Genomic DNA, 11128 nt, shown 5'->3' with positions numbered 1-11128 from the left:
TACCGTCCCCGAACTGTCTATCTGGCACGTCCTTTCGATACGTAGACAGCTTACGAGAGTTGGATGCTTGCAAATATAGAGCAGTGATGGGGAGCAACTGGTAGTATATAACATCTACTTAAGTAGATGCGAGTTCTCTGCTAATCTGGTAATCAACTACCTCTCAAGATCAGACCTTAATTGATTAAAGCTGTGGCTTAATGATACTAAGTTTTACTGTTTTGTTTTCTTCAAACTCTACTATGGAGACTTTCAAATCTATTATATTTGTTCCCATTTGCAGAAGAATTCATCTCGGTGCGGTTGCAACATAGGGATCCATCTTTCCAGATCGAGCCCCCATTCTGCTGAGTCAGTAACAGGACGCTGTCTGGACATGGGACAATGTATGACTTAAATCATTATTTGATGTCAGCCTGACACCATATTCTTTACTAGCAATTATTATTTCTGTATTTTGTGCATCTGACGTACAGGACATACTGGTTGTAGGTAATTATTTTTCCCGATACATATCCTAATCGGTAAACTACAATTAAACAATGGTAGGTAAATGCACATGGAGGTTGGTGTTTTTGAATTTCACAGTTTGTTTCAAGGTTGCTGTCATGGTCACCGTTATGTAGATCAGGCATTTATGGTGAGGTAGCTTACTAAGAATATTATGAACACTTCTGATAATAGGCTGTACTAAGAGGAGCGATAGAATTACAGGTAGGTTGGTAGGAGGGCATAAACCAACAGTAGGTATAACTGGTACAGGTACTTGATTAAAGTTTTGTTATAAGTATTGTTTGATACTTAGTTTTGTTTTATGTTTTGTTTTAAGTATTCCTTTAATACTTGGTTTGTTTTAAGTATTATTTGATACTTGATTTTGTTTTATATTTTGTTTTAAGTATTGTTTTGATATTTAAGTGATTTTACCAAAGTGTAACACTTCATACGTTTGATTAGTTCGTTCATACTAGAGATGAACAGATTTGTGTATTTAAAGACCACCTGATTCCACAATGGAAGAGGCAGACTTCAGCGGACAGTATTGCAATATACTTGGTTGAACAGTTACTCTTTAGTCTTCCCAGTATACCTTTGAAGCCTTCTTTAGTTTGCAGCTCTTGTCTCCTTTCTGGTAGAGCAGGCTACTTTTCAACCCTTGTACCTTACTCTGAAAGGTGATTAACCCCTTGTGAACACATTACTGAAGGGATAGAATTACAGGTAGGTATGTAGATAGGCATTTGCAAACAGAAGGGATAGAAATATAAGTAGATTAGTAGGAGAGTATTTACTAATTTAAACAGGAGAAAAACATATAAGAAAAGATAGGATGAAAATATAGATAGGGAGTTGGAAGAGTATATTCTAGTATAGATATGAGAAAGTCACTTGCTTTCATGCATTACCTTTTGGTAATCTGCAATGATTACATGGTGATATAAATTTCAAAAGAGAAGCCATTGCACTGTAAATCTACATTGTTTTCTATAAAATAGTTTTCCTTTACAAAGGCTACATTTATCATAGTTCAAGTTGTTTATTTTCTGGAAATAGGAAGGAATATTAGAGTACTGATTTGGAAATTAAAGATATAGAATCAGTTTAATAATGGAAGTCAGGTGGTAATATAATATTATTTACTTTTCTCACTCCATGCTCCTTTCTGCACTCATTTGTCATTGCAAATACACATACAATATAAAGGCATCGAGAAAGTTCACTTCTGTTATTAGGATAATTCTCCTAATTTAGTTAGCTTATTTGCAAGGATTCTGGTCATGTTTGTCCCATTCCTTGTGTGGATTGTTCCGGAATATGCCCTTGGCGATTGATTCCACGCACTGAACTTCTGATGATATTCCGTCCGTCTAAGAACCAACCAACTCCACACTCTTTCACACAGCGCAATGATTAAGTGCTTCAGTCGCGTTCCTTTGGCACTTGTTAGTTTTTCGGGGACAGTTAGGTGCTTCTCCTCACTAAGAAAAAACTTGGTGTCAACAAATAGCCCGACACTACCGATACAAAATTTCACTCTCCCTTCCTAACAATTCCTCTATGTCTTTATCAGTTTATCTCTTCTTATAATAGCAATCACAAACATTTTAATCCTCCTGCAGGTAAAAGATGCATAACAGGATTTTGCTCGTTGCGCTTCCACAAAGCTAATACGAAGCGCCAGAGGGCTATTCCGGCCATCATGTCTAACAAGCAGGCGAAAACTCCACCTAAGGAGAGACCGAGGAAACTTCAAAGAAATTAATTGACCTAGAAATAGCGCCCAAGAGCTCCAAAGGGCAGGCCAAAGCCCAGGGAGCATGGGACTAGGGGTCAGAATAGGATTCGATAAAGGCTAGGAGAACGCGAGTTGAGAGGGAGGAAACAGACCTGATGCTTGCTAATTTACTGACTCTCGCCCAACCTTCAAGTGTACTTTCACAGCAACAACACCTTACCGACAACAGACAAACGAAATGCAAAAAAACCCCGTCTAATCGAGGGCTACTGCTGGCCATGCTCATGCTATATTCAACACTATAACTACCCACATGTTGTTCCTACAGTGACTCATGCATTCATGCACCCACCCGGGTGTTCTGGCCATCTGCGCAGCTGCGCTATCCTAGCCTGTTAGGAATTAACACGCTAGCAGGTATACGGTAGTTGGGTAGTCGGCCACCACAACCTATCACTCGTGCCTGTGTTTTGGATACCAAAAGTGTCTGTTATATAGATCGTCTGGAGTGAAACCCCATCATTGCAACTCGGAGGCCCATGTGGGCCTCTGTAGTAGAAGGAAAGATTGAGGAATTATCTCAAGACGAGGGGTTGATGAGAAGGTCGAGAGGAGATTTAGAGATAAGCAAGGCGATGATGGATGAGCTTGAATGGGTATTGGGCGGCATTTCCAACCTCAAGATGGAGAATGGGTGTTATCCCCCGGATGAGGATTCAACTTAGAATCACCTTTTGTGTGTATTTTTTTTTCTTTCCTTTTTATAGATAGTATCCCCCCTCCCAGTAAACTGTAGGTAGATGGAGAGATATATTATGTTGTCGCGCCGCACTAGGTGTGCTCCTGGGGGTGCTGTTTGTGTAACTTTATTATTCAACATGACTATAATGACCCTTATTCGAAACCAACGAGGATTCTGAGAAAGCTCCCATGTATAGTATGATATCTATCATACACGCTCGTATCTACATACTCGGATCTACAACCTGCCCGTTCGCGATGCCATGAATGCAGCCTTCTGTCCCCGTCACACACACCCAGCCCCCCCCCCCAGCACGATACCCCAAAACACATCCTCCCCTTCTCTTAGCATCTTTCTCCAGCGACCGGATTCCTCTCTTCCCTATCCACAACCCAACCAACCCACCTGTTCCTTATACAGGTAAGCGAGTGTAGTATTTAATTTACAATATCCCGTTAAACTATTCACCTCGCTAAGACATTTCTAGCTTCCGGGTAGACATAGCAAGTTATATGCTATGGTGTCGTAAACTGGAGGTTAAGGGGTATGATTAAGTAATAAGGGGAATTAAGAATAATGGCAATAGGTAAAGGATAGGAAGGAGAGCAGAAGGCTGAGAATGAGGAACTTCAATAGAGGTTATCGGGAAAGATCCTGGGAGAACATATCCACATCTATCTCTCAGGGTGATTACCGGGGCCGGCCGGTGGTTTTTAAATAGCTCCCTAGGGGTAATTCGAGTGCACTCCCCATATGCACAGCGGGGTGAGCATAAACCCCGTAGAAACTATGTGGATATCAGTGTGACTTGCAGCATTTCTAACCTTCCAGTTTGCCAGCCTTGGAACTAGGAAGGACCACGGGAGATAGTTTCTTCTTTTCGGGGTACCCGCACGCCCTACCGGCTAAGAGCCGAACGGAATGTTTACTCAGGTGACCTGTCTGAGGCGGTAACCGCTACCAATTAGCCACCACCCCCGGCCTCGTATCACCTACCCCCCACGTCATACTGTTAGTACCTTGCCAAAGCATCCCTCTCAGGTTGGCCTTTATATATTGCTTATGCATACGTTCTGCTTGTAATCCCACTTGACTCGGACACCATACCTTCCTCTTCCTAATAAGTGCCCCATCGTCCCCTAGAGCTAGGGGGTATAGTTCTACCTTAGTTGGGGAGCTCGCCAAAAGTCTCGTCATTACTAAAAGTAGCAGGTAAAATAAAGATGGTTTCTAAACGGAAGGCTTATGCACAATTTAACCTTCCAAGTTCTCTACATCAGCATATTCACTTCACATGCTTGCTTTCTTGGAGAGATAAATTCACGAATCATGAAGCGTCACCTGTGGCGCTCCGCTCTGTCCTCTCCTCCCAGCCCTGGACGCCACTGCATTGCCCTGTGGGACCTGCCGCCCGATCCAAAGACGGCAAACCTAAGGTATCATCACCCTAGACAAACAGTAAGAGGTCATCTAGTCCACCCCTAGGCTCTTGGTAGTCCCCCCCCCCCCGGCCCACTCACCGCTGGGATCACTGCATATATGTAGTAGAAATATGGTAACTTTTTTTTCCCCTTCGACAAATAGAACCTAAGATACTAAGCGAGTGTGCGATATGATATTTTGGGCCAAGCACGGAACTTATGAGTTTTGCATCGTTTCCGGTACCATGTGCAGTGTGCGGTACAACATGCAAAAGATGTGCAATTTACTCAGCGACGCAGCTACCTTAAGAACCAGAATAATTGAGAATCCCGCCAGGAAGCTGAAGTTGTGTCTTTCTCAGTAAGATTTGTTTGGCTTACTTTTTATTTGTCCGAACTAAGGGCTAAAAGAGAATCTTCTCGCCTGTTTTTCTCCTCTTAACCCAAAGGTGGGAATTCTTGACTCCTTTTCGTTATTTCTAATTAGTCTAGTTCTTGTGGTAATGACTTTAAATGCTCCCACGTAGAGTATAAAAATCTGGGAGCCTACTCCACCGAACTGTGGTAGTTTGCGCAGGTTCTCCTTTCAAGGTAGCCTCCATGCAGCCAATGTGCGAAAGTGAATACTTTTAGAATGGTTTAGAAAGTCAGTGTCCAGCCTCAGAGGATTGTACTACCCTACACACACACAAAACAACGGAACCGCTAGCCGACAGTGCGACAGCCCCAGAAACAGAGCAGGCTGAGAGCGGAGGGAGAAGCGAAGGTCCTGGTAAAAAGGCCAACAAAAGCAACCGCTAACTATCCAGATGCCGGGGGAGCCCCGCGCACACTCCCGTATGCAACTGGATTCCAGAGGTATTTGTGTATTACAATTTGAAGATTTTGAGCTAGATTAGCTCAAGGACATCACGCTTCGCACTTCCCCCCCGCCAATGAGGTGATTGCTTATCTGCAAGTATGAGGTTGGTTTCACACGTTTTTCCACGAGGCTGATAAATATATCTACTCTCCGGCCCCTAGAAATTCCATAAACACCTCCACTTTGGAACCTTTTCTCCTTACCACTCCAAGTCGCGAAATACGGAAAATGTCTCGATCCAATGATATCCAGCACAAGTTTCCTGAGGGCGGCGCGAATCTCCACTCAAGTCATCAGACCGACGGCGACCTTGGTCCCTATAGCGACAGCTACCCAGATGCGAGGCCAACTACCCCTCCCGATGCCGGCAATTCGCCCAATATCCTGGAGCTATCCTCATGGTCCAGCAGTCCCGATTCTGGGGGCGACATAGAGACCAACCAGCCAAACGCTCTATATTGGAGCAATATTATTGCCTTTGCCGGGGCCGGCAGGTAAGAAAAAGTGGCTCATATCCCTGAAATCCCCTCAAGAGCCTATACTCATTATCGTGGGCTAACATTATATCACCTTTTGAGCTAACAGTCCCTCAAACTCTCACTACCCAATCCCCTTCGCCACTGCAGAGTGCGACCAAGGCCCTGATACCCTCGATCCTAAACCCCTCAGCTGCCACATGTGTAGAGTAAGGTTTGGGCGCTCGGCGGATTTGAAGAGGCACATGGATACGGCCAAAGCGCATAATCCTCCGAAGGGGCCATCTTGCCCGGTGCTCGGCTGCAAAAGTGTTTCGAAATTTACAAGGCTCGATAATTTCAAGGCTCATTATGTAAAGATGCACAGCAAGAGTTGGGAAGAAGCGGAGAATTTTATCCAGGAATGGAGGGCTCAAGAGGCACTAGGCATTTCGTATAGGGCGGGTGGTGATGTTATGTGAGAACAGGCGGGGATGGAGTATAAGCGGAAGATATAGAGGAGTGTTGATAGATCTCTCTTCAGGGGGGCTGTAATGATAGAGCGCGAGGATGTGAGTTGGTGACAAAGCTCTATGTCAGGGTACCAGACACTGCCAATGTCCAGGGAGGAACTCAACACTATCTTAGGCTCTGCAGCTCCAAGGCGAGGGGCTGAAGGGTGGGGTCGAGAGAGGGGAGATTGAGGTTAGCAAGGAAACATGAGGATTGGTGGGCTTGAGGGCGCAGTGGCTAGCCTTTGCGAGATGCAGACAGAGAACATACCTTATTCCCTGGGCAGCAGTTTTCCTTATAATCACCTAATTCGTGTACTCCCGTTCTTGCCCTTCTTACCGGTAGCATCTCCCCTCCCCTCTGATAAATTATGGGTAGATAGAGGGATATATTGTGTAGTATTGCCTCTGGGACCCACTCGTTTTACCACTTGGATCCCAAGCTCGGATGATCACTGAGGGAGATAAATATGAATAGGCTCTTCTCATATCCTCTCCGCCAACCTCTATTCACGTTCCTGATTCTCAATTTCCTCATTCTCAGTCACCCCCCCTTTATCCACTGCCATCATTCTCCTCTTCCCGTATCACTCAACCATGTCTTCCAACCCTTACCCTCGCAATCACAGTATATCACTCACCACACCTTTCGGGAAATCAGCAATGTTCAAACTAGGCGAACAACGTTGAACAAGGATATCACAACCGAAATATGACACCTCAGGATGTCTACCTATGTAAGAGATAACGCTATTATTTTGTGTTACAAGCATGGGGAGGGCACGCGGTCGTCGGAGAAAGAAGGAGGAGAAGTAGAGGCTACGTTTTGGGGCACCGCGCTGGTGCGGGTTGGGTATGTGGTAGTAAGAGGGGGGAGGCTGCAATGCCGCTGCATACATGACATTGTAAATAGGCATTTCGTAAGTCCGGGTGTGTAGAGTGTGTATCATAGATACATGAGAGCTTTCTCTAAACCGTCCCTAGTATTGAATGAGGGCCCGAATCTGCGGGAACTACAGCCGCGCAGTGTAGTAAGCTGCAAGGCTTGTACTTCGGAGTTACCAAAGTCCTTACAGTAAAAAATTGAGTAATGGAGAATGGCGGTAAGACTTCCAGAACCCCCGTCCTCTCGTTGAGGGGAGGAGACAGCTGGAACATTCTCTTTTAGCACTCGGTTTAGACAAATATGGTAGACTTATAACAGATCTTACTGGGAGGAGCGACTCCAACGCCTCACCAAGATTTCTAATTTCATATCATACCACAGTTTCCCTTACCCCTGTGCTGGTGATTAGAGTATACATCTCCTGACATCACCCCACACACAAGAAATTACCTTTGTGCGAACCACATGGGGCCCAAAGAGACTGGGCCCCAAGCACAGTTTTTCGGAGGTGGCATTTCTAGAAGCCCATAAATTTTAACTAAGGTTTATTGTTTGAGAAGCTCTTATGATTATTCATTAAGTAAAATCAAACATATAATATTAGAAAACAAAAATTACTTTAATGATTAAAACAGATCTCCTCCCCTAACCCCACTACTGCTATAAAAGGAAGTAATGCAAATACATTGTGGAATCAATATCTAATATACCATCTATCTGATTTAATGACTTCAAGTTCTTCCATTCTATCTAGCATTAATTCTACTCTACAAAAAATCAAAATATTTGGATCCAGCAGTTCCCGACAAGCAATAACCACTTCTACTACTCTTTATTTTTTGTTGGATAACTGTAAAGAATAGGAAGCACAGTATTTAAAAAGAAAAAATTGGGCAAAAGGGTTAGGTTTTAGTTGAGGTTGAGTAATTTCTTTAGGTATGGTTAAAAATGAGGCAACGAGGATTGTTGCAATATCTCGGAGCTTTGATGCACGGTTAATGTGGTTGAACCATACTAGAATCTGCATCTCCCACAGGAATTAAATATGCAAGAAAGAAGCCAAAATTCTTGATGGCACTGTCTGATATCTACTCTTGTTTTTTTCTTCCTATAAACCTTAATTTTTAATTGAGTTCTTGTCTTAATATTATTATCCCAACTCATACGATTCACTATCTGTTAAGCTGCTAATCTCGGGATTCTAAGACAAAAGCTCTTAAGAAGGATTAGTGATTTCCTGATATGGTATATTCTGAGCGAATTGGCTGCCTCGGATCTCATTAATTGGCGCTCTGAACTCCGTTAAACTTGCAAAGCTAAAGCCTATCTTGGGCTGAGGTCGCGATCTACAAGGTATTCGTGACAGGACGAATCGCAAGAGTCAATACGGTACAGTAAAACTTCTTGAAATCCACTACCCTCCCCTCTGGCAAAGCACTAGCTTGGGGGGATGGCGGCTACTAGATGCGGCATCGTGGGATCCGTCAAATCGTTAACCGGTGAGAGGTTGTGCTTAATTTCATAGGGGGTACCGATACAGTACTTCATGAGACTTAGCTGCTGAGATTTCTGGTGGCTGGAGACAATGGATGTTGAGAGATCTTTCTGTGCCGTATTGTGGATACCGTAGTCTCTACCCGAGCAGCGGTTGTGCATACCAAGTTTGGTTGGCCCAAAGACATTCCTGGAGTTTTTCCCTATCAACGGGGTGGCTATGAGTTTACCCGTTCGGTAACACGTGGGTTGCGCGAGTCCGGCGCCTAGGCTGAGCCTCCTTGATAAAATCCCACCCCTTTTCAGCTCCGGGAACTTCACAGATCATCTGTTATACTAGCACACGACGAACCCCATCCTCCCTACTATCTCAAGCTGTGAAACATTGAAAGTTCTTGGATATTTTAATAATTCCGGCCACTTTAATAACATTACGGTTGCTGATAACCGGTCAGAAATCCTGACCTGGTTATCTCCCTTAGACCCCCGAACACGGCACCAGGGCGTTCAAACTCGGCGTGTTGAAAATGTGGGAGACTGGCTCCTACAAACCGACCAATTCAGGAGCTGGTGTGATAGCAGTGGCGATAGTGGACCCAAAAATGCAACACTATTTTGCTATGGTGACCCAGGTGTCGACAAAACATATATCAGGTTAGAGAGAACATCCGCGAGTGGAGAAAGAGTGAAAGGGGGGGGGGTGAAAGAGAAAGAGGTTGTGCTAGCAAGTAGATCTTAGTTCCCTAGTTATAGATAGATTGTGCGATTGGGCGGGGGGGCAAAGGATTGCTCTTGTCTGTTTTTATATTGACTTCGCCGCCCGGAGAGAGCAGTCTCCAACTAATATACTGGGCTCCTTATTGAAACAGCTCGTCAGCGGATTATACAGCATTCCAGAGGAGGTGATCGATGCGTTTCATGCCAAGAGGATGCTGATGGGTGGCCGGACGCTGCGACTCGCTGAAATTGTGAAGCTTTTCCAGACTATAGCGTCCTCACAGCGCGCCATTATATGTGTTGATTCTCTTGACGAACGTGCCCCGGAGCATTGTGTAGAGCTGCTTGATTCGTTACGGCAAATTCTACGGGTGTCCCCTGAGAACCCGACTATTCCTAACCGGAAGACCCTATATGTTCGATTTGGAAGGACAGCAGGAGATGTAAGTCTCCGAGTTGGAATATCTTTAGGCAAGTATAGGCAAATGAATGAAATCTTTTGAAACCGGTAAAGAATGTGAAGCTCGGACGATTGTCAACATTCACCTCCACTACGTGAGATGTCCCACTATTTAAATACATATGAAAAGAGGACAAACTGTTACGAGAAACAAAAAACTATAACACGTAGCATTATCCAACACTAGCCAGTCTTACCACCATAGCAGATACGATTCATAAACAGAACAGGTAAGTGTGAAATTGGCTATACCAAAGCGGAGATGATTCCACGTAAACATGGTGGAAACATCACGTATATCGATATCAAAATATCATTATGCGCAAGACGTTACGTCAACTACATTTATCAACACTATATTCGGGACAAGATTGAAAAGAAGTTTGCCGGAGCCGTAACCGTCGTTTCCATATCGCCCAGCACAAATGATATTATCAATTTTATCCGCCCAAGACTGAGCAAGGACGAAAATTCCGGACACAATGAACGGTAGCCTTGAGGCAGATATTTTAAGCAGGATTCCTGAGGCTATATCGGAAACGTATGTGGAATCATCAATGGGAGGTCCACCCTAAATCATGCATAACAGACTTGTATCTAGATTCCTACTGGTTTCCCTCAACACCGAGGCAATCTTGCGAGAAACAACAACCCATCGCAGGCGACAGAGGCTTAACGCAATTACGAACGGCTCAAACTTAGGAGATGTATATGGGGCAACGCTAGAGCGGATTAGCGCTCATGGTATGGAAAGATCGGGGCTCGGGATGGCCGCCTTGATGTGGATTTGTCATGCTGAACGACCCTTGCAGGTGGATGAGCTCTGTCACGCTCTAGCGGTAGAGATAGGAAGCGCCAATCTCAATCCTGAAAATGTCCCTTCGATCGGGACATTACTAGACTGCTGTCAAGACATTTTCACTGTGGATCAGGGAGCGTCCGTTGTGCGCTTGGTCCACCTCACCCTCCAGGAATATCTTTGCTCTCACCACAATGACCTTTTCAGCAGTGCCAACTCTATGATGGCAGAAACCTGCTTGACCTATCTGAATTCTCAGCAGGTGAAGGGTCTTTCGGCCAATCCCTTTGCTAGCCCTCGAGACGCACCCTTCCTTAGATACTCTACTAGGTATTGGGAATTCACGCAAAAATTGAGCTGTCAAACTGCACGCGGTTACTTGCGCTGGAGCTATTCAACCAGCGTGATGGGAGCATATGTGCTAGATCACTTATACGGCAAGTATGGAGTTGGGGCCCCGGTAAATACGATTCCAGTTCTGTCTTCACTGGACTACACTATGCATCTTTCTTCGGGATTAGTAAGCTTGCGACTACTTTGATAG

General features: G+C 44.6%; 2 protein-coding genes; both read left to right on the top strand.

The window, feature by feature from the left end:
* Positions 1–5449: 5449 nt before the first annotated feature.
* GSTUM_00009654001 (uncharacterized protein) lies at positions 5450–6304 on the top strand. XM_002840837.2 has 2 exons: positions 5450–5755; positions 5847–6304. The coding sequence occupies exons 1-2, from the start codon at positions 5490–5492 to the stop codon at positions 6196–6198; spliced, it is 618 nt and encodes a 205-aa protein (XP_002840883.1). The 5' UTR covers positions 5450–5489; the 3' UTR covers positions 6199–6304.
* Positions 6305–6309: 5 nt separating this feature from the next.
* GSTUM_00009653001 (uncharacterized protein) lies at positions 6310–6512 on the top strand (the record flags this gene model as incomplete). XM_002840836.2 has 1 exon in its annotated part: positions 6310–6512. The coding sequence occupies one exon, from the start codon at positions 6310–6312 to the stop codon at positions 6418–6420; it is 111 nt and encodes a 36-aa protein (XP_002840882.1). The 3' UTR covers positions 6421–6512.
* Between the last annotated feature and the right edge of the window lie 4616 nt (positions 6513–11128).

This window comes from Tuber melanosporum, assembly GCF_000151645.1.
Source record: "Tuber melanosporum whole genome shotgun sequence assembly, scaffold_6, strain Mel28".
In the NCBI taxonomy this organism is placed as follows: Eukaryota; Fungi; Ascomycota; class Pezizomycetes; order Pezizales; family Tuberaceae; genus Tuber; species Tuber melanosporum.
Note: the sequence above shows the minus strand (reverse complement) of the source record. Positions and strands in the feature narration are given on the sequence as shown.